Genomic DNA, 25,000 nt, shown 5'->3' with positions numbered 1-25,000 from the left:
ATGACGGCCTACATGCCGGAGTAAATAAACAAACGGTCATACACGTAAAATGTTGCATGGATGTATGAGTATATGTGTGCGTGACTGAAATCTGATTGAATGACACAGGAAATGAATGATGAGCGCCAAAATGGCAGCCGTCAGTCGGCTCTACCCAGGTAAGCAGCCTGTTGTGCAAATGACCCCGAGTTTGTAATGCGCCTAGAGCTAGGTCTCCGACCGAGGATAAGCGCTATATAAGTATCCATATCATATCATCATATCATTTTCATGGTTCAGTAGGATTTAGCTCAACGACCTCTTGACACAGATTACAGGATCTTTGATGCGCTTGTTGATCTTTTCCGTACGTGTGTTGGTTAGCACAAGTACACAGTTTGCTGAAAGTGCGGTTGACCAGGATGTCCGCGAATGCGTCACCAAGGGAATGACACAGGGAAATCTGTCCTCACCTCTTTGAAGAATAACTGGGGCACCGCACAAAAGAAATGTTCATCACATTTGTCCAGGCCTGTTGGCTGTGTGGCAAAGCAGGGTGTCTGCAGCTGGTTTTCCCATCCTTTCTGCAGTGTCGACAGTCCATCGTTCTTTTTCTGTCTTCCCTTCCGTCTTCTTTCCTCAACACTGTTTTGGAGGATTGTTTTAGCAAGGCGATTGAATCTTATTACGTGGCCAGTCCAACGGAGTTTGCTTTTCTTTACTGATGTGCTGCTTGATAACCGGTTTGGCGCACTCGTTCATTGGTGATAATTATGATCAGTGTATCCGATATTTACTATCTTGCGATAACACCTCATTTCCATGTCTTGAATTCTTCTTTCCAGATTCGCCGAAAGGGGTCATGTGCCGTATGCATAAAGATGGAGTATACCAGTACACACAGGAGCCTGATCGTGTGTTAGATGGAGATATCAGAGACATCAGCACGTGGAATTAAACAGATGTGTCTCGAAACATGACTAAAAAGTCCTTTCATGGTCATGCTCCAATACCCCCATGTCCCCCTACACCCCCCGTCCATTCTACATTCCCCGCAATTACAGAACCTTTACCACATCCGTGTCCAACATTATACCTTTGATCTTTGAATTCTGAGCTTTTTCATCACATTTTCAGTTTCAGTTTTAAGGTTTCAAATGTGCGGACTGATCCATATAAGCTACACCAAATCTGATTAAAAAATGAGCAGATGCCTGACATACGCACAAACAGAGCGCGCTGATCAAGCCTTCAGACCGATACTGATCTAACAGCCGCGGCCATTTTATCCCAGACTGACATTTGAGCACGCGCATTGCAGATGAGCTGGGTCTGCTGCATGTGAAAAGCTGTAATGTTCCGCCCTCCTTGTTTCTCTCACATCACTTCTTCCTCCAGGTCCTTGTCACTGCAAATTATACTTCCTCTCTTTGCTCACTTTAAAGAGTCTATCTGCTTAGTTTATTTGTCCTGTCTGCAGACTGCCGGCTTTGCCCCTAATTCCTGTCAGCTGTGATTCGTTATCATTTATCAGCAAAGAACCCAGTCCAGTCTCGCCTTTTAACCTTGTAGACGTCACAGGCATGGTCAGTGTTGCAAATCTGTCGGTCGAGAAATTTACGCGTGAACGCGTTCAGTGACGAAAAGACAAGTCAGACATGCTTTGATTTTAACAGTCCTAGTCATGGCTGCTGGGGAAAAGAAACATTGACTTTTGTTTATATGCAACAGGAAAACATTGATATCAACCAACATCACTGCATTTGTTTAACGTTCACCAGCCGTCAAATTAAACCAAACGATTAGTGATTTATCACATGATACAAGCTGGCAACTTATCGCTCTTTTGTTTATTGATGCATGTTTGATATGTTTTCTGAATGAAGAGTTGTTTCAACCAAAAGACAAACGGAAGAAAGACGAGCTGAACCCTACATAGTTCACCTTTCGGAAGGTGTGAGGTCTGAGGAGTCTACTCCGAAAGACAAGGAAAGTGTTGCTGCGTGAGTAAGGGTACATAAAAAGAAGCCAGAAAACTGCCACCGTGCATGTAATGACATGTGCAATCACGCTAGGTGCAGGTGTGTGCGTGCGTGCGTCTGAACAGAGGCAGCAGAGAGGGAGGGAGGGAGAGAGGTACCTGTTCCCTCACCAGACGGATGCCAACCTACTGATACAATTGCTGCAACAACAAACAACAACAGCTTCTCCTACTTCTGCTGTTGTGATGCTGCCGATGTTGCCACCCGCTTCTTGCTTCTGTTGCTGCTGCTGCTGTCGTAAATGGCTGCACTGCTACTGTTGCTCCCGTCACTGCTACTGTTGCTCCCGTCACTGCTGCTATTGCCGCCACAGTTACTATTGCGCTGCTGCTGCTGCTGCTGCTGCTGTTTCTGCGTGTTGCTGCTTCGCTGCTATTCCCCAAGCTACTACTGCTGTTGCGGGTGCTGATAGCTGATGCCTCTGCTGTTGATAGTAGCGTTGCCGTTGCTGTTGCTTCCATGGCTGCAAGTTGCTACTGCTACCTCTGTTGCTGGATGCTATTACTGCTGCTACTACTACTGTTACTATCACTACTGCTGCAGCTGCCACTACAATTGTTGTCACTACTGCTGTTGCTGTACGTAGCTATCACTGCCGTTGTTGTTGCTATTATTATTACTACTACTACTACTACTACTGTCACTATTGCTTGTGTTGTTGTTGTTGCTACTACTGCTACTGCTGCTGCTACTTCTACTACTACCGCTATTGCTGCTGTTACTGCTACTTCTGCCCTACTAATTCTGCTGTTGCTGCTCCTACCTATATCACCGCCACCACTACCACTTCTACTGCTGCTGCTGCTGCTGCTGCTACTACTACTACTACTACTACTAATGGGAAGAGAGCTTCCGGTCCCCTCCAGTCCCCCTAGCCACCAGAACAGAACAGAACTGAACTAACAATCGTTTTCTCCCGACACCGACAGACCTAGCTGCCCTGGCCATTTTTTTTTTTCTCACAGAGAGAATGAGTGCGTCTGTGACTTCAGCCCGGTGCCAGGAAACCGCAAAGTACATCTGTTTCTGCACGGTGTCTTCACGGCAACCCTATAGCTTCATCATCCCCCTTCTGGTGCCGTTCAAAAAGCAAAGTGCACTAAGTGACATTTGAGCACGTGCAACGCATTAGTGGTTAGACGAGCTGGGTCTATTGCGCGTGAAGAGCTGTTATGTTCCGCCCTACTTGTTTTTCCTACATCACTTCTTCCCCTCCTCCTCCTTTAGTGGAAGTAGTTTTGCTTGTAGTACCTACCTTTCTAACATATGCGCGCGCACGTGTGTTTGTGGGCGCGCGCAAACATACCCTCCCCCCTCACACTCACACACAAACTCTCTCTCTCTCTACCTCACACACACACACACACACACACACACACACACACACACACTATATATATATATATATATATATATATATATATAGAGAGAGAGAGAGAGAGAGAGAGAGATGTGTATGTATACGCACGCACAAGCACACACACCTTCACGTACACAGACACACATACTTACACACAGAAACACGAATAAATACACAGACAGACAGACATACACACACACACACGCACACACACACACACACACACACACACACACACACACACACACACACAGAGGAACTCACACACCCAAATACACTCACTCACGCACACAGACACACACAAACACACACTCACACACACGCAGTGCATGTTCAAAATATTGTTTTATCCCCGAATTCATTGAGAAAAAGGCACATTCGCGCATGTAAACACACAATCGCGCGCACGCACAATCACACACACACACACGCACTCGCGCGCGCGCGCGCGCACACACACACACACACACACACACACACACACACACACACACAGAGCAGAACACGGTGTTCGGATGGGAAAATGCTGTAGTTTGTGGAAGCAGTTAGCAAGCGTCATGATTTGGTAATAATAAGTCTCATTCGGGGTTGCTGGATTGTGCGTTTGAGTTTGTGTATGCGCAAGCGCGCGTCTGTGTGTGTGTGCATGTGTGTGTGCATGTGTTTTTGTATGTGCGTGCATGCGTGTGAATGTATGTGTGTGTGTGTGTGTGTGTGTGTGTTTATGTGTGTATGTCTGTGTGTACTCGTGTGTGTGTGTGTTCGTTAGTTAAGCTGACATTCCTGTATGTTCCTCTACAGCAAGTTAGCGCTGCGTGTCACTGCACTGTTTTCCAGAAATAACTTTGGTAACTGAACCATTGGCAGATATCAATTAAAACGCAAGATTAGGCATGTCGTGGGGGCAAGCATAACACGATTTCATCGAAGATACGCGGTTACAGTTCAGAAACTACCACCAGTTAGCAGACGACTTCTCAACGGGCTGACAGCCGGATACAAGTGACAGTATGGCGTCCAGCTGCCTTCAGCTTTCCTGGCCAATGAGCTATCCATCTATTTTTAGAGCAATGTATTCTTCCCCATACTGAGGGCTATTGCCTTCATGAAAAACAATAACAAACATTTCAGTCTCAGTCTTCGTCTCTCTCCCAAAACATATACACTGCATTATTACACTTCGATGCTCTTCCACACTAGTTTCGACACGTTACAGGACAACATTGTTTCGAACTGATTTCTGTAGCTAGAATAAATTTGAGCCGAGGTTTTACAAAACCAACATGATCTCTGTACCCTAAAAACAATATTAGCAAATAATCACTGCATTTGCATGACAGAACGTGCATTGTTTATGTTTAGACACTTTTTAACGTGTGTGTGTGTGTGTGTGTGTGTGTGTGTGTGTGTGTGTGTGTGATAGGATGATCTTATTCATAAACTGCTTATGTTGTGTGGCACTGACCTCTGTGTGTGCGTGTGTATTTGTTGCGAGCGGGCCTGCGCGCGCGTGTGCGTACGTGTGTGTGTGTGTGTGTGTGTGTGTGTGTGTGTGTGTGTGTGTGTGTGCGTACAGGTTGTTCTACCTGGTGGAACAGGATCACACGCCCCTACAGCTGACTGTCACGCCCTGCGCCTCTCCCGTCACCGGTTCACTGCACAGGAGGCCTCTACCCCCTGAGGACTACTATGACCAGCCTGCAGGTCACACACACACACACACACACACACACACACACACACACACACCACACTGACTGACGGACGGACGCCATGTGTGTGTGTGTGTGTGTGTGTGTGTGTGTGTGTGTGTGTGTGTGTGTGTGTGTGTCTTCATATCTTCTTCCTTCTCACTTAACTCAGTGAAGACTCTTTTTGGCGCCGCATTGAAGAACTGCTCACTAGAATCCTCCAGGTCTGTCGGATGTGTTTGAAAGCCTCTGTCTCTGCAAATGGTTTTCCTGTCCATTCTGCAATGTTGTTAACCCATGGTTTTTCCTGTGCCCCCTCCGTCTCCGTTGCTCAACAATTTCTTGGCCATTGGATCGTGTTACATGGCTATGTCTTTTCTTTACACATGTCAACAGTTCATATGGTTCAATTTGCTTCTTGATGATGTGACGAATTGGTTCATTGGTAATATGATGAGTGTTTCTCATGTTTAGTATCTTGAAATAACATATTTCTGTTGCTTGAATTCATCCAAAATTCGCGAATCCACCGAAATGGTCAATGTCTCGCATGCATATGGGAATATAACAGAGCACGCAGGAATGGAATCTATATTTCATTTCATGTAAATGTCCCTCCATACAGTTTTCAGTCTGGACACTGCTGATGTTGTCTTTGCTACCCTTGAGAAGATTTCTGGTCTGCATCCTTCATTTCTGATGATGGATTCCAGGTAAGCAAACTGTTGAACAGTTCTTGACTTCAGTCCCTGGACAGTCACATCAGCAGTGAAGGTGACAGTGTGATTTGCCATCAGCTTGGTTGCTGATGGTTCTTCCTCCACTGCTAACTGTACTGACATGAACTTCAAGTGCGTCTGTCATGATGCATTCCAGGAATATGATGAATAGTTTGGGAGACAGAAGGCAACCCTGACGAACTCCAACCGAAGTATGGAACCACTCTCCTGTGTGAGTACCGCATTGGTCGCCTTGGAATGAAGTTGCTGGATGGTATTGTTAAGCTTTTGCCTGATGTAAAATGTTTTACATTGTGGCATGTAGTGCTTCCTGCCAGACTGTCAAACGCCTTGTTGAAGTCTATGAAGACGGTAGAATTCTCTCTGGTGTGGGGAATGTTTTTCGCTAGGGTTACGCAGTTAAAGATATGTACGACTATATTCCCGCCCTTAGGGAATTCTGTTCATAAGCAACAATGGTATCTGCTTGCGGCTGCAATCTGTGAAGAATGATTCATGATCATCATATGAGCAGGCGCCCGAGTCAGAACTAAATGAACATCATTATTGTGATAATAGTCAATGGTGATCATGATGGCAGGTGTCAGATAGCATTATTCAGATATCCTGTCCACAGAAAAGAGGGTAGTTTCTTGTGAACAAAGGAGCCCGAAGTATTGTTAATATAATTTTCTTATTAGTCAGTTTAATACGTAGTTCAGGCTTTTGCCTCTCTGTTTTCACGTAGACTTAGTGTAGCGTATTGGGATCAGTCCACACGCTTTGTCTCCTTATAGAAACTGAAACTAGTCATCTCCGTACCCACACACACTACCACATACATGTAATGATAATAATAATGATGATAATAATAATACTAATACTAATAACAACAACAACAGAACAACTTCCACTACTACTACTACTGAAGATGATGATGATGATAATGTTAATGATAATTATAGTGATGATAATAGCAACAACAATAACACACTGAGAAGAACACATACTCATCTTCGCTGACGAAAACGAAGCATAATGTATATTTCTAAGTAATTATCACACACACACACACACACACACACACACACACACACACACACACACACACACACACTCACTCACTCACACACTCACACACACACATACACACACTCACACACACACACACACACACACACACACACACACACACACACACACACACACAGTACACAGCACACTGACTGACGGACGGACGCAATGTGTGGTTGCAGAGAACCCCTTCCGGGAACAGCTGGAGGGCCCCCCGGAGAACCACGTGGTGCTGGCCAACTGGTCTGGAGACTCCCGCCACACGTACCACGACCCCAGCGCCCCTGCCGGGCTGTACGTGCTGGACGTCACTTCCACCCTGTCCGACTCCTACGTGCGCGTGCTTGCCACGTCCACGGGGGCCTCCCACCCCATGTACCCCGTACTGCCGGCCAAACGAGGCGTGGACATCACCCGTATTTCGGACAGGACCTTCACGTTCCGCTGGCCGGACGCACAGCCCGTTAACCCGGGCCGGCAGGTGGAGTACTGTGTGTCGGTCACCAAGGTGCGCAACTTCGCCACGCACTGCTCGCTGATGGCGCACTCCCGGGGCGACAAGAAGCCCGTGCTGTCCAAGAAGGACCGTTGGGGGTTCAGCTGGGAGAGGGACAAGATGAGGAACCGCCGGAGGAAGGCCAACCCGGTCAAGGCCATGTCCCCCAGGAAGATTCTCATGCACCAGTGTGTGGAATCCAAGCGGGAATTCACTTTCAGCAAAGCGCGGAAAGGCAAAACGTACTATGTGGATGCGTATGTCGTGGACAAAGTCACGAACAAGGCGGAAGCATTTCAAGGCACCAGGGTGAAAATGCCTGGGAAACACACCAAGAGCAGTTCTTCACGGCAGATCATTGACGGCGAGAGAAAGATTTTGACCGTGAAGAAAAGCAACGTGCCACAAAAGGTGACTTTCAAGGCCAAACGCCAGATAGCCTTGCTGTCTGTGGAACTAGGAGTGTGTCCGGGGAAAATCCCTTTCGAAATTTATCACAATAGCACGCGAGTGCATCGTTCAGTTGTCAAGAAGTGGAAGCGTGTTCGGATGAAGAATGTTCTCCCTGGAACCTATTTATTCAAGTTCCCCAGGCTGAAGAGAAAGAAGTCTTTTGTGTCAATGCATGTGACCTCCAAACCCTCAGCTTTAACGTTGCCAAGAAACATGTCCATCAAAGTGTTTGACAGCATGACCACGTGCACGAACCTCACAGTGGCCTGGATGGGCACTCATAAAAAACAAAAATATTGTCTTTATGTCAAAGAGGCATCCAAGATACGCAGCCTCAAGCGGCACAAGTGTTCCAGTGCTGCGGACAGACCGAAATCCGAGCGCGTGCTGTGTAAGCGCTACAAAAACTCTGACATTAGCAAAGCTGTGATGGTCCACACTGTCACAGGGCTCCAGCCCGACACAAAGTACGTTGTGGACGTGTATCTTAGTCGTGGTCGCAGTGGACCAGTTGCATATAAATCTGTCAGTGTTAAAACCAAAGCTGGCTGCTGACTGATGGGGAAAAAAGACAGTCCGGTCTGGATTCTTCCATCCAATACTGAGAGTACAGAACAGACTTCGACAGATGTTGCCTGAAGAAATGGATCGATTCCTTGCTTTTAGTTTTCAGTTTCAAGGAGGTTTCACAGCATGCGGACTGATCCATATACACTACACCACATCTGTTGTTTAAAAGGAAGCAGATGCCTGATCTTCGCATAATCCCAGCGCGCTGATGAGGGTTTGGGAGCCTACCCTTAGTTTGTGTAAAACATATGAATGAAAACAACTAACACAATGAAACACTGCTTTTGAGAATCGGTGCACAAAGGCATATTTTGCATCAGCTGCTTACTGCTCATCCTGGCTTCTGCTAGGTCAATCATCACGTTGGAAGCAACAAGTGCTGGTGTGGATTTCAGATTGATTCAGGTTTTGGACAAACAGTCCCACAGAACTGGACACACGAAGACCGGTGTTCACTGTCACTATGTCCGTTCAGCGGTTTTGAAACAGACATTTAACAGACACCTTATAACCCATAAAACCCACAACCCTCCCCAGCCCCCGCCTTCATGGTTAGTTTCGATAGGAAATACGCATTGTTTCATATTGTTTGTGACCTGTATATTCGTTTATAGAAACTATTTTACAAGAAAACGAGACTGTGGAAACTGTCAAGAAGAGCTGAATAATGTGTGAGATTCACAAGTGTACATACGTCACGGTTTATATGTATATGTGGTTCATTCCAATAAAAGACACTGCAGAAGATTTGAGGCAAACGATGAAGGGCAAGAATCCAGTGTTTTCTTTTGCGGGACACCTGGACATTTTGATGCAAGAGTTCTGGACGATGTTAGCTGTGGATCATCCCCATGCTTTATAGATTCATGTTGACCTGACCCAGATGGTCTAGCCTGTAGCGTACATGTTCATGCAACTACAACTAATGATACATGGAAGATGCATTTATCCATGTCGCTCCAGATTTGGTGCTCAAGGTTCTTGTAGAAGTAGCTTGCAAACAATCAATGTAAGCAAAACGACCCACCGTCTTTAACAATTACCTACATCTGGTGATGTCTCTTCCCCTGCCCCCCCCCCCCCCCCCCCCCCCAACCCCCTAAGGAACATCTTTGTGGTTTGATAGTTCGTGCTTCTGACTGTTGATGGTACTGGTTGTGAGGGAAGAAATCTTCGTTTCGAAGAGCTGAGATGTACTGTCTTGCAGTTTCTACCACGTTGCTTGAAGGGTAACTGATGTAAGTGTGCATTGCACGCTGCATTTAGTTTCTGACCATCCAGCAGACTGACACTGATGATTTACCGAGTCATTATATCCAATGCCTGTTAACCATATTGAGCTTTCTAGTTGCTCTAGCAAACGCGTTCACCAAGCTTTGTTTCTGTGTTCATATTATACATGCATTTAGTTACAATATTTGTCGTTAGGGCTTCGGTCGCATTGTTGTGTTAGGCCTCTGCCATATCATGAAACACATCCCAAGGCTCTGCTATATATTTTGACAACTGTTTTGTCGAACACCAAATTGTTTAGAACAGAGGCATCATCTGACCTGTGAATTTTCATCGCCCATTTTATCATGTTAGCGATATGTCATCACCAGCTTCATCCTTGAAAGTGAAGTACTCAGTTTTAAACTATGTTTACCAGAGACTTATACAGACAATCCTGTGGAGAGTATGCAGGTATAAACAATTTCTGTGGATGGTGTATTTACATTAAAAGCTGTTGCGGATTCATGCAGACGAGAATATATGGCATGCTGGTGACATGTGGATGTTTCAATGAAACAATAACAAGGCTGGAGTTTTGATCAAATACAAATGTCATTTGTTATTCCAGATGTCGTATGAATAATTTCATCTTTTTTTTTTTCGATTTCTTTCTGCATCATTTAGATGTATATATCTAAATGTCTCATGTGTCTGTGCACGTTGCTCCCGATGAGATGAAAATGGTCATTTGTTCGGTGGAGCGCTGCATACTGCATGAGAAAGTTTCCGATGATTTGTTAACGCTACAGAATGTTGTGACTGAATTACAGTCACGTGGTATGTGTTGTGTATGATCTGCAGACAACACTGAGGTGTTCCATGTTCTGACGAAACGCAGACACGTCGGATGTTTGCGGAAACAGGGAGTCAGCTGGAAAACTGTGACTGTGATGTGCTGAACTGGCTGTTCAGGGAGGAAAGGGGTTGGTCAGCTCTCTGATTCTATCCGTTCACAACATCTTTTTGTGGACTTTGTTGTTGTTGTTGTTTTTCTGAGTTCGGTTTCTTTTTCACTTGTTTTGTTCGTCTGCGTATGTGAACACAGTATAACTGAGATACGTATATTACTGTTTAAGTATTACACAAATTGATCCTTTCGTTGTTTTCTTTTTTTAAAATCCTGATGTCTTCTTTGTGTCTTTTTTCTCGCAGTCATACACAGGTGTGATTATATGATAATATAAAAAGACGACACACTCTGTTCTTTGAGTTAAAAGAAAGACTACATGACTTACAGTATACATAATGAAGGATAAATGTTGTCACTAATGTATTTTGCCTCTACATTGTTGTCTCGTTCTCTGAAAGGTTTAACACATGTGAATGTATGCTTGACACGACAGCCAGTTCTTTGTGTTGATTGATTAACGCCTCATGAGCAATGCAATATATGTTCAATATATTACTTTTATTTGTGATTTATCCGACATGGTTGGAAGCAGCCGCGACTGGAAACTGGAAATAAATAACGACATAATGGTGTAGCCATGTGGTCTGTACATAAAGACAACTGAATGCGAAGGTAACGACTGGTTCACAAGGCGTCCGAGAGAGCCGCATTAAAAAAAAAACAGAAGTAACTAACTTGGCATTTCCATGTAACCTGCACATCAAAGTCATCCTCTCAAGCTTTTGAGTTTTCTGTATTGTTCTGTCATCGTCGTTATATCGTTTAGAATTGTGCTTTTATTGAAAGTTACAGCACCACCCATCTTCCTTTAAGAACCATGTTACTTGATGTATGAACTCTGCTTAAAATATTTCTGTTAGGTAAGTGAACATTTATTATTTTGATTTTATCTCAGACTTTACGGGCAGCCCATTTCAGATGTAAAGCTGTAATGTCAGCGTAGTAACCATCCTCTGCTGTGACGAGTTAAAGCTGCCCCTTTATTTCCTTCACGAGTTTTACGTTGCGAAGACCTGGACGAAAAGAGTCCTTTGATTAAATCAGACCCGTGTCGCTTCAAGGTCCAGGGGCAAGCGGAGGAGACGTGCCAACCTGCCCACTAATGGCTCCGATGTCTCTCGGAACAGTTACACCGCTAGCAACTGAATCCATTCCTGTAGCCTTTCAAGCGTAGTAGCCTTCTCTCGGACTGTTGTCGCCAGAGATGGATGGATACCCGCGGAGTAGGAACAGACTGGAGAGAGAGCAGGTCGTGATTTATGTGGGGCCAGCTTCTTCAGCCACGGGAAAACTATAGCCAGGCCACTGGCGGGGACGGGCCGAACGTGAGGCACTTGACATAAAAGTAGTTGCCAGACAGGCTGGCGTTTGCCTGTGTGCTGCTCATCTTTCTGACTGCCGACTTCTTATCCTCTGGCTATTTTTACAGCCTGCTGAGGAAAGGCACTGGAGGGGATGAAAGGGGAATGCGCTCCTGGATGTGTAAGCATACTGATATTTATATGCATGTGTGCGTGCGTGCGTGCGTGTGTGTGTGTGTGTGTGTGTGTGTGTGTGTGTGTGTGTGTGTGAAAGGTGGGGGTGTATTAGGATATGTATGTTTACGCGCTTGTGCTCGTGCCAGTGTATTTGTAGTGTATCTTGTTTGTATATGTGCGCGCGCGCACATGTGTGTAGGCTGCGTGTGAGGTGGGCAAGAGGATGCAATCGTTTACATGAAGAACGATCTAACTTTCTGTTCTTCTGACTATGCGTTTATTTATTGATCCATTTGCATCCTCTAGCTGCGATGGTTTCCATCTTGCTACAACCAACATGATCAAGGCCTTCTGTTCCCTTGGAGGACTAGCTGGGGTGTTACTGTCGTTCGGGTCTCTGTCCAGGTCATTTCAGTCAGTTGCAAGGACGTTTTTCTCGACGGCAATATTTCATCATCAGCTACTCCACGTTTTTCTCCCATGCTTCACAAGCTTCAATTTCTCCATGTGCTGTGAAACACATTACACAACACCGATCTGATCCAAAAACACAAAAAAAAGTTTGTACAGTCACATTCTAAGTACCTCGAATGGCTACATGTGTTTTGTATTACTATCAGTTTATGGGCACTTTGGGCAAATTTTCATTTTAACAAGACGAAAGACGAATGAAAAGAAAATCAAGTTTGCAGACAAACAGGGACTTTAAATCTACAAGACAAAAGTCAAAAACCACTTTTCTTGGAACAAATAAGAGCAAACGTTTTAGAGGAAAAAAATACTTAAAGAGAGAAACAAACGGAAAATTAGAGAAAGAGTATTTACATATTATCTTAAAGTTAGACTGGATTTTTTATATTTAGACTTTGAGAAAAAAATCTGATCCAGCATTTACTGGCACTTATTAAGAACTGCCGATGTTCTTACTAATTCTATCCCGGCTGTCATTTTGTGTCCAAGAAATAGAATAACCGTGTAAGCTGATGCTCACGAATTAAAAGCACCGCCGCTTGCTTGCAGAAAGGATTTGCCAGTCATGGATGAAGCCGATGATGACGTTCAGATCCTGCCTCACATCCAAATACTTGGCACGTGAAACACGCAGGATGAGATCCTTGATGTCCAATTGAAATCAAGAAAACTACAGGTTAGTAAGTTAACAGTTGTGGGGAACCGGACATCTGACTGCTGTGCATTCTTTATGATACCGACTTTCGTTCTTGGCGTTTTGCGTTTCACCCCTCCATGACACGCTATCATAGAGAGAGTTGCTAGGCAGCAGAAAGTGCCCGATAGATAACAGTACAAGAGCAGTGGTCTTGACCATGCTGATTATGGCAATACCGAGCAAAGTCCAGTTCAGGGGAGTTTCCGGCAGAAACAGAAAGAATAAGACGGCGAAGAGCATAGTTCTACGTGCGTCTGGAAAAGATGGGACAGTCACGTCAGACTCACAGTCTGTACAGGTGCGTCTGATCCGAGGAATCTGACAAAAAATAATCATATTCTGACTGAAAAAAACAACATATGCTTACACGCTCGGGATCATATTCCTCTTTAAAGGAAAGTGGGCAATCCTCGGTGACACCTCTTTCCTACAGGTGGAAGAGCCCTTTCAGCCGAACAAAATATGCACCAGTTGCCCAGCACAGTGCAGTCCCAGCTGTTCACAGAGACCCCCAGATGTTCACACACATTCTCCATAGATGTTTACATTATCCTACGAGATTTTCGCACATATTCCTCAAAATGTTCACATAAATCCAAACAGATATTCACACAGATCCCCAAAGATGGTCACATAAATCCCTACAGATGTTCACACAGAATCCCCAGAGATGTTCACATGGATCCCTGCAAATAGACAGATTCCCCAAAGATGTTCACATAGTCACACAGATACCCGCCCGTTCACACAGATCCCCACGGATCCCGACACAGACCGCTAGATGATCATACAAATCCCCAAGATATGCACACAGATCTGCATCCGTTTGCACAGATCCCCCCTCCCCCAAAATGTCCACACAGTTCCCCCAGATGTCCACACAGTTCCCCCAGATGTCCACACAGTTCCTCCCGATGTCCACACAGTTCCCCCATATGTCCACACAGTTCCCCCACATGTCCACACAGATTCCTCAACTGTGCTTGTCAGTGTGGGTCTCAGACAGACTCTGCACACACAGTGCGTGCGACCTTTGTCAGGTGACCTACCTGGCCTGGGACACTCGCCAGCACAAAAGGTAAAAGGTCCTGCAGCCTTTTACGAAAACCGTGGCAGTGGGTTCATATCCACTGAGTGTGTGGCTTGGTACAGGAAGGGTTCATATCCACTGAGTGTGTGGCTTGGTACAGGAAGGGTTCATATCCACTGAGTGTGTGGCTTGGTACAGGAAGGGTTCATATCCACTGAGTGTGTGGCTTGGTACAGGAAGGGTTCATATCCTCTGAGTGTGTGGCTTGGTACAGGAAGGGTTCACTTCTACTGAGTGTGTGGCTTGGTACAGGAAGGGTTCATATCCTCTGAGTGTGTGGCTTGGTACAGGAAGGGTTCATATCCACTGAGTGTGTGGCTTGGTACAGTAAGGGTTCACTTCCACTGAGTGTGTGGCTTGGTACAGGAAGGGTTCACTTCCACTGAGTGTGTGGCTTGGTACAGGAAGGGTTCACTTCCACTGAGTGTGTGGCTTGGTACAGGAAGGGTTCACTTCCACTGAGTTTGTGGCTTGGTACAGGAAGGTTTCACTTCCACTGAGTGTGTGGCTTGGTACAGGAAGGGTTCACTTCCACTGAGTGTGTGGCTTGGTACAGGAAGGTTTTGCCGAATCCCCTCCGTTCGCCGTTTTGACCTTTCCCGACCAAAGTCGGGTACCCACTCACACTTGGGTAGAGTGAGGACAATCGGAGTGAAGTGCCTTTTCCAAGGACAATACGCAATGCGGAAACAGGGCCTCGAATCTGATTACTGGTGAACTCTGGAACAGAATTCTGCCACGGCGCCTCATACATCACCATCTTGCATCTGTTCATTCTTGTTGTTGAAGCTTTATGTCCTTTGCCCACTGTTGTTATTGATGCTTCACGTCTTTCCCGTGTTTTTCCCCATGTCAAATCGCTTGAATCAGCTGTGGATTGTATTCATAGTTCTCAATGAAAACCACGAATAAGCATGGTTACACACACTGAGAGAGAGAGAGAGAGAGAGAGAGAGAGAGAGGTGGGGGAGGAGGAGGAGGGAGGGAGGGTGAGAGAGAGAAAGAGAGAGAGAGAAAGAGAGAAGTGTTTGCATTTATAACATTTATTTTCACAGAATATAGTTTTAGAGTTGCAGGCATCGGATGTGTGGCACCATTAAAATAAATGGCTGAATGTTACCATTTTACTGTCTCCCTCTCTGAAACAGCGGATTATTTTACTGCCTTTTTACCCTGCTATGTTCAGTCAGTCTCAGATATATGACGAAGTGGCGCAGCTCGCTAAACAACGGTCGGAATAATAGTGACTGCGTGGCAAAAAGCTCAGTGATAATAATCATCCTGGGTATCTGAAATACGCTTTACCTAGCTCAGGGTCTCAGAGCGCAAACAATTAACATCGATATGAAAAAAGGATACAAAAACTAACAATCAGTGACACTGTCATAACGACTTAAAGCAAGACAAATGGGATGTGTCAATGACAAAGCACACACACACACACACACACACACACACACACATGCGCGCGCGCACTGTCACCACTTCATCACACGCCAACACCTGGACGTGCATAAAGCGCTTTTGCACAGATGTGTTTTGAGATCAGATTTGTTTCAGCACTGACGACAAACAGCTTATCCATTGATACATTTGAACTGATAAAAAATGATAAATAGTGAAAACTGTTATATTGATGGTAATGTTCACATCGTGCTGCTGTCTCATGGTGATGATGTGTTTGTGCAATTCTAAAGACGGATTAAATCAGTTGATCAGAAGTGCGTTTGCATTTGTATTTGATTGACTGATTGATTGATTGATTGATTGATTGTGTGTGTGTGTGTGTGTGTGTGTGTGTGTGTGTGTGTGTGTGTGTGTGTGTGTGTGTGTGTGTGTGCGGCATATATGTGTGTGTATGGGTGGGTGGGTGTGGGTGTGTACGTATGTGGGTGTGTGGGTGTATGTGTTTTGAAAATAATTCTGAAACACAAAGTGTTTACTAAAAGCACCCAACAAACGATTATTCCACATAGTTATAAGAAACGCTTAAAAATGGACGTCACATGAGAGGGTAAATTTTCAGCCACAAACAAAAAAGAAAAAAAACATTTTAAAAAAAAGACGCATACTTAACATGCTATCACTCTTGTGACAAAATTGTCAGCCACCAGTCATACAGAGGACTGAACTCTTGATAATTCATTGACGATCAGCTGAATAAGCTGGTCCACGTGTGTTCAGACTATCATGTTAATTCCTTGTTGAATCCTAATATCGACAGAAAATGTAAAGCGTATTGGGACTACCAGTGCTACCTCACTTCACACAATACGATTTATAGAGGTGTGTCTATCCTGTCCAATAATATTTTTGAATTTTGATTTTAGAACGTGCGAAAAAGAAATATGGAAGGGAACTATGTTTGTTTGTTGCTCTATAACTTTTGTGAATAAATATATCAAAATCCATTAAAATATTTTTTTTAAACAACACTGGTTTGTTTGAAAGTGGATATGGATTGACAACGTTTGAATCCTGTCTGGCCCGAAATACAGTTGTCTCAACGTATTTCTGTGTGTGAAAACTGGGCTGCTCTCTCCGGGGAGAGCAACCAAGATATACATTTCTTTTCTCTCTGCAAGTGCATTTGTCCTGGTACCAAAGTATATTCTTATACTGAAGTTTGCAAAGGACAACTTTTTGTGTTGCCGTGGGTTCTTTTTCAGTGCGCCAAGTGTCACGTAACTGCACACGGGATCTCGGTTTATCCGACCAAAGCCCATGCACACGGGGCGTTGGTTTATCGTTTCATCCGACCAGAGCACCACTAAAGTATGTATCTCCGCAAGTAGCATGCTTTACTGAGGCATACTAGGTCACGAAAAACAAACAAATAGAGACTGTGCGATCATTGCCCTTCCGGTTCCAATATCCGGTTGGAGCGATGATCTGTGGTGATGTGCCCGACGAGGAGGCGAGTGTTCATGACTTCCATACACGCTCACCCCCCCCCTCCTCCATTAGACCTCGAGTGGTGGTCTGGGTGCTAGGTCCCGTGTGCACCATGCACTTAACGCATGTAAAAGAAACCACGGCAACAAAAGGGGTGTAAAATTCTGAAGAAAATCCCACTTTGATAGTAAAGCATGTATACTTGCAGACAAAAGAAAGGAGTGCTGCACTGTGATGACGCAATTTCCTTGCGAAGTGCAGCTCGAATTTATCATTGAGAAATCTGGCGTGACAATACAATACAATACAATACAATGCAATGCAATACAATACAATGCAATACAATACAATACAATACAATGCAATACAATACAATACAGGTTCAGTTTCCGGAGGCGTCTCTGCATTCGGACAAATCTATATTCGCGGCACCACATCTACTAGGCAGATGGCTGACCAGCAGTATAACCCCAAGGGCTTAGACAGGCTGTGAATACATTTGTGTACCAATCAAAGTGGTTTCCTTCATCAGAATTTTGCCAAAGGACAGCTCTTTTTGTTGCCGTACATTATTTTTTCAGTGCGCCAAGTGTCTGCTGCACACGGGACCTCGGTTTATCGTCTCATCCGAATGACTAGACGCTCAGATTGATATTCCAGGCAAACTTGGAAGAAAGGGAATACAATACAATACAATGCAATGCAATGCAATGCAATACAATACAATCTCCGTTTGGTGCCTGGTGACCTACATACGCTGTGGGGTGTGGGGGCTCAGGGGTGGGGAGGAGGAACCGGTTTTGCTATGTAGCAGCCTGACTGGCTGTTTCAAAAGACAGTGACATAGCAAGCACTTTAGCAGAACCCAAGCCGTGTAGATCCACCGTGATGAAGGCAGCAGGTGATTGAAGGAACCTCACCTGGAAACCCACCCCTGCAGTCAATGCACGGGAGAGACAAACGTGATACTGCGGTGGTAGATATATATATATATATATATATATAATATCACTTATATGTGTCTGTGGTGTGAGTTGTTGCTGATCTGGTTAGCAATGTTTCATTCGTTTGATGGTACATGTATGTTGGGTGGCGGGTGTAGATAGGGAGTATGGGCAAATAGCATGTGTGTGTGTGGGGGGGGGTGGTGGGGGTGGAGGGTAGATGATGCACAGAGATAGAGAGAGGGAGGGAGGGAGAGAGAGAGAGAGAGAGAGAGCGGGAATAGTGTAAAAACACCAGTTTAATTATGGCGATAAGCATATATACGACTTTTCTATATTTTTTTTAAGACGCACAATTAGTCGCTTGTTCACCTCGACATGAAATGAAATTAATGGTACATATGGCCCAAATGTTTTCCAGTGAATTGATACAGGCGGTTATGTTTTTAATTTTTTTGAAAATTTGATTTTTTTTTATTTACACCGACAGGATATCTACAGACTGACAAAAAGTGGGGTATGGATTTGGGGGTGGGTGTTGGGTATGATTAAACTTGGACCCTTCCCTCCCTGTGCGTGTGTATGTATGGGGCAGGCGGTGTTCTGTTGGAGTGGGTAGGATGCCACTTTGACGGAAGCTGATGTTCCAAAAAAGTCCACAGATTGGTTTAGTGTCATAATCGTAAATTGTATATATACAGACACATATTGTGAACACAAACGCAGTACTTATCGCATCAGTAATACGGCACACACTGACGTGACAGCACAAATTCTAGTTCAAAGCACATCTCCGACATACATGGCATTTGGCAGGACCTATCTTTCATCTGACTCTATCTTAGTGTATTTACATATCTGTTTATTTTGTTTAATCACTTAATCATTTTATGTTGATGTTTTATACAAACCTTTGGTAGGCTCTCAAGGCCTGAGAAGCGCGTTGTTGTTTTTTTCTCCGTAGGTCAAGCATCTGTGCTCTTTTTAAAAAAACAGATATGGTGTGGCTGATATTGATCAGTCCATACGCTTTGGTGTCCTCTTAAAAGTGAAACTGTATTGGAAGGCACTTGAAACTGATACGTCGGGCTCAGGCATGTACGTAGACCAGGAGTCTCCCGCAGCCTTCCTAATTTTTTTCGTTTATGGATTAGTCCGCACAATTTTGTGACTCCTTGGAACTGAAACTCTTTGTGTGTGTTTGTAAACTGTGACTGTGCGCATGTAAGTACGGTGGTAAAAAGTTAACCTGTTCGTTTCACATGTTTTGAAGTACATGCTTTTGTTTGTTTTTTTGTTTCCTACAGCGTTTTTACCTCCACTACCACCAGCTTCCAACAGCCACATTTCATCCACCAAAACATCATCCCCAACCCCTTCAGAAAAAAGCAAAGGTCTGCAGACAGAAGACTATTGTGAGTCATTCACTTTTTTGGCTGCCAGTCCTGACAAGGAGCAGAGCCCATGACAGCCGACCTGCCAGAGCCGCCTCGGATCCCAGTTCCGCGCCATTGTGCTCATGATGAACGATCAGGGACTCCCTGGCACGGACCCCGTTCCGCTCTCAAGGGGAGGTCATGCCGCCACACAAGGAGGGGATTATTCTCATCATGAGTCACGGCCCTTTGTCAGTACCACTGTCTCTCTTGAAGAAAGGGCAGTGAAAAGAAATGAAAAGCGATGGGCTTCCTTCTTTTACGTAGCGTTGACACGACATTCACCATCAATTTGTCTTCAGTCGATAACATGTTGTTTTCTTTCCTGGTTCGTATGCATGTAGAGGTTGTGATTTATATAAATGCAAGTAAATATTTGCTGTCTTGGATTTGTGACATCCGCTCCGGCCCTACCTCTCCCTCTTTTTTCTTATCAAAAAAGATGTGATGGAGCGTATATGGATCAGTTCGCATAATTCAACACTTCCTTGAAACCGAATCTGAGAGACAGGTTGACAGACCGGAGGGAAAATGGATAGATGAAGCAAAAGGTCAGGGGCAGTCGTGTGTTTCCAGCGGGTGGTAGCGGTACGGAGGAGCAATGTGTGTGTGTGTGTGTGTGTGTGTGTGCGTGTGTGTGCGCGCGTGTGTGTGTGTGTATATACGTGTGCGTGCCTGCTTGCCTGCGTACGTGCGTGTGTGTGTGTGCGCGCGCGCGCGCGCGCGCGCGTGTGTGTGTGTGTGTGTGCGTTTGACGTAGTAGCGTCATTCAGTCTGGAATAAAATGTCATAGATAAAACTCAAACACACACACACACACACACACACACACACACACACACACACACACACACAGCCACACACACACGCACAAACACGCACAAAATCATGGCATAATAGAAAATGCACAGACAGACAGACAGACGGACGGACGGACGGACGGACGGACAGACAGACAGACAGATGGACAGACAGACAGACAGACAGAGGCAGAGGTAGAGAGATAAGGAGACGGGGAGAGAGAGAGAGAGAGAGAGAGAGAGAGAGAGAGAGAGAGAGAACGGTAACACTTAAAAAATTATCTTCGCCTCTTTACGCTGGAAAGAAAAAGAAAAAAAACACAGGAGAAAAAAAACAAAACAAAACAAAAAAAACGTGCTGTATGTGAATTTTTCTTTTGAGCGCGCGTGGAGGTGGAGGCACATGTCTTGTTACAGAGTATTAACACGAAAATTTAAGCCTATTTCATGAACTGACCTTCCCCCCCCCCCTTTTTTTTTTAAGAATCCCTATTTCCACAGAGTGCTGCAACACACATAATAACAAAAAACAAACAAAACACTCCCCCCACCCCAAGCACACACACACACACACACACACACACACACACCAAAACCCTTTTCATCTTCATGAATATTTATTTCACATGTCGAGTGTGACCTTTTTGAAATCATTTCAAGAAGTAGGATTTAAAAAAAAAGAGAAAATGAAATGAAATAAACCTCCTGGGGCAACAGATTCCTCAGTGTATTACGTGATCAGAAGACAAGACCGACGTCACCCCTGAACATCACTCATTCATGCCCTCGCCGGCGAACTCAGTCAGTGTTGCTCAAGACAAAATAAAGGTATGCGGAAGACTGAGCTTGGTGTGCGGGTTTTCTCATGCAATGGATGATGTCAGTGTTCGTTCACAATGTCCCAACGAGACCGCTGTCTGTGTGTCGCGCCTACCTGCCTTTGACCAAATTCAGCATTGTGCGAAACCTTGTAATAAGTAGTGACAACGATAAAGGTATTTATAATGTACTCAATCTTGTGAGGAAACAAATCAAAGGTTGGGGGTTTTTTTGTTTGTTTTTTTACACGCATGTACAACTTTTTTTTTTTTTTTTTTTTTTTTGCTGCCCCAATCATCTGCGCCGTTTCAGTGGGATTACTCCCACGCCGCTCATTTAGATTCCCCCATACACGGCCACACCCGGGTTCATCCGTCGCAGTTCCAGCGTCGGCAGTCCACAGGGAACCATCGATGTTAGGCCGCCTGGAGGCCACACACCAGAGGAGACCCTGCACTGCTGCTGAGTCACTTCGGTGGTGTTCAGTGGTGCCTGTTCTGTTTTAACGTACTTAGGACACCACCTACTAAGCCCCCTACTAAAGACAATAATGACTTAGTCGCGGAGCCAGACTGAGCGAGCGTCTCTCCCAGAGTGGAGACCGCCACCACGTCCCTCAAACAACAGCCCCCCATGAATCCGCCAACGTACAACTTTGAAACAAAGGGTAGAAAGATAAAACTTAGAAATACACGTAGATAGAAGACTTGAATTTTAAGCGGAAAAGGGGAGTAGTCATGGAGGAGTTTTTGTGTTGTTTTTTTGTTTTGTTTTTTTCTTCAAAAGTAGATTTTAAAGGTGACACTTGAAAGAGCTGAGAGAAGGGATTTGACGAAGCGAAAGAGAGATCGTTCCGAGAGCAAGGTTCAGAGACAGAGAGATCGTTCCGAGAGCAAGGTTCAGAGACAGAGAGATCGTTCCGAGAGCAAGGTTCAGAGACAGAGAGATCGTTCCGAGAGCAAGGTTCAGAGACAGAGAGATCGTTCCGAGAGCAAGATTCAGAGACAGAGAAAGAGGCGGCGGCGGCCGACTGTGGAGTTTTTGAATCGGGTGAAAATTAGTGGATCTGAAGTTGTTCGAATAGAGTGAAGGCAGTCACAGAGGTAGGAAGGGGTAAATTTGTTTCTACGTTTATAACACAGAGTGCTGAACTTGTATTTTGTTCTTTGTGAGACAGGTAGCCAATGGAGAGATCGCAAGAGGGAAGTGAACCTCTCAGATCTTTTCCTTCTGAGGACAAGTCGGGCCGCAGAGTTTTGTGTGCGCTGAAAAGAGAGTGAATGCTCAGACGTCCAAAATTCTGACTGCATGGACGAGATGAAACGTTGGTGCGATCTTAGTCAGATTTTTCACGGCATGCAACATCGGACAAGTAAGGACACGACGCAGAAGCATTTCGCTGCTCCCCTCCAGCGCTGTAGCGGTAAGATCATCCACCCGGGGATACGTGTGTGGCTACTGAATAAATACACACCACATCACCTTGTTCTAACCTTGATGCCTGTATATGGCCAGCACTGAACAACCATACCTTAAATATTATTCATTTGAGTGTGTGTGTGTGTGTGTGTGTGTGTGTGTGTGTGTGTGTGTGTGTGTGTGTGTGTGTGTGTACGTGTGTGTGCGTAAGTGTGTGTGCGTGTGCGCGTGTGCACGTGTGTGTGTGTGTGTGTGTGTGCGTGTGTGTGTGTCAGTGTGTGTGTGTGTGTGTGTGTGTGTGTGTGTGTGTGTGTGTGTGTGTGTGTGTGTGTGTGAGAGAGAGAGAGAGAGAGAGAGAGAGAGAGAGAGAGAGAGAGAGCAAAATGAAATTACGCTTGTGCCGTATGCTTTTGTGTTACTTTTCTACTTCTTCTTCTTCCTCGTTCGTGGGCTGCAACTCCCACGTTCACTCGTATGTAAACGAGTTTTTACGTGTATGGCCGTTTTTACCCCGCCATGGAGACAGCCATACTCCGCTTTCGGGTGTGCATGCTGGGTATATTTTTGATTCCATGACCAACGGGACGCTGACATAGATTACAGGATCTTTAACGTGCATATTTGATCTTCTGCTTGCGTATACACATGAAGGAGGTTCAGGCACAAACAGGTCTACACATATGTTGACTTGGGAGAACGGAAAAATCTCCACCCTTTACCCACCAGTCGCCGTTACAGAGATTCGAACCCGGGACCCTCAGATTGAAAGTCCAACGCTTTAACCACTCGGCTACTGCGCCCGTCTTTTGTGTTACTAAATGCCTGAGACAGCACAGTCTTTGTTGTTATTTTCAGAAATGTGCAGATCAACAGTGCACGCCAGCAGTTCATTTTTTGGTGATAATATCCAGAACAGGCATACTTATTAAAATGCTGCTGCTGGGAATGTGGAGTCGAAAAGCTCTTCCGGCACGAAAGCACATGGGATCTGACAGAACAAACTGGAACATACGGTCGCTGGAAAGTTTACTGGGCCATGTGCTACCGCATGACAAATCGCGCACCGAGTCTGCTTGTGTGGACCAATCAGACACGTTTTCCTGTCATTTTGGACCAATGAAACAACAGCCTCTGTGGAGGACGTGCAGCGTACAGCTGCCTACATCGCGAAGACTGGGGTATCCATCTGATGAACGAGAAGAAGATAAAGATAAAGATCTCCGATTTCTTCGTCAAAATTGTATAACATGTTTTCTTGAAAAAAAAAAATTTTTTTTTAGAACCCACGCAATGAGGTAATCATTTAACAAACGTGAGAACGATGAGGTCTTTCAGACAGACTGTTCATGTTACTGATTGTCTTCTTGAGGTGGATTGCTTCAAGGACTGAGGAAGAACCATGGCTCAAAATAACTGAAGAGCGCGCACACGCGAGTGTGTGTGTGTGTGTGTGTGTGTGTGTGTGTGTGTGTGTGTGTGTGTGTGTGTGTGTTTGTATGTATGCGTGTTTGTGTGTGTGTGTACGTCAGTGTGCGTGCATGCGTGCGCGTGTGTTTGTGTGTGTGCATTTACCATTTCTGATCGTCTGCATAAGTACGTTGGTGCGCACGTTCTCGTGTAAGCGCACGCATCTGGTGCACGCGGACGCCGGAGTGACGCAAGCGTGCGTACAGACAAACATCATCTGCAGTCCAAACCTTCCATCCCATCCCCTCTCCTACCCATCTACCCCTATCCCCACTCACCCCCCTCTCTGACCACACACACACTCCAAGTACCTGAGACAATGAGCACTGAAGGCCTAGCACTAAGACTGATAGATGGAACGTCACAGAAGCCCAGAGTGGCAAAGAGCTATGTGGGAGGGAGGGGGGGGGGATGTAGACGTTTTGGGAATCTACTCCTCGTCTCCTGCCGAAGCCAGCACCCCCAAACGGGATAGCTTATCGCGCGCGGTCCGTGTGTAGACGGGGCCGATAGTCAAGCCATTCATCTTGGGCAAGTACACGGTGTGCCAGCGCCTGATAATTGTGGCCAGGACGATGGTAGTAGTCCCGAAATGAAGAAGCATGGTGACTCGTTGCTTCTGGCAGTGGCACATCAGGCCGTGCAGTGAGTGATGCACACACACTTACTGACAGGACGGTCAGGTCATGAAAATTCTCCTGCCTTTCCAGCTTTAGCTTCAAACGGAGCTTCAGTTAAAAATCTCGCAATACGTGAAACAATGCATTCGCCAGGACAACAAGAAAGTCTTGTACTAAAATCCTGTCACTATGTACATATGTGTAAACGAATGCAAAATATGTGAAGGATATCTCTTCAGGTAGAACTGTATACGGTGTAGCGTGAATTGTAAACGAAAAGGAAGAACAATACAGC

The 25,000-nt window shown here is 45.2% G+C and overlaps 1 protein-coding gene across 1 annotated transcript in view; it reads left to right on the top strand.

Moving 5' to 3' along the window:
- Window positions 1-16,012, top strand: part of LOC143282159 (protein NDNF-like) — a 78,944-nt gene extending 62,932 nt beyond the window's left edge. The window contains exons 3-4 of the mRNA XM_076587710.1: window positions 4,958-5,085; window positions 7,048-16,012. Coding sequence (XP_076443825.1) covers window positions 4,958-5,085; window positions 7,048-8,369 — 1,450 coding nt within the window. The 3' untranslated portion in view covers window positions 8,370-16,012. The remainder of the gene's footprint in view (window positions 1-4,957; window positions 5,086-7,047) is intronic.
- Window positions 16,013-25,000: the final 8,988 nt, after the last annotated feature.

The sequence above is a fragment of the Babylonia areolata genome, chromosome 1 (genome assembly GCF_041734735.1).
Source record: "Babylonia areolata isolate BAREFJ2019XMU chromosome 1, ASM4173473v1, whole genome shotgun sequence".
In the NCBI taxonomy this organism is placed as follows: Eukaryota; Metazoa; Mollusca; class Gastropoda; order Neogastropoda; family Buccinidae; genus Babylonia; species Babylonia areolata.
This window is presented reverse-complemented; position numbering and strand designations above follow the sequence as displayed.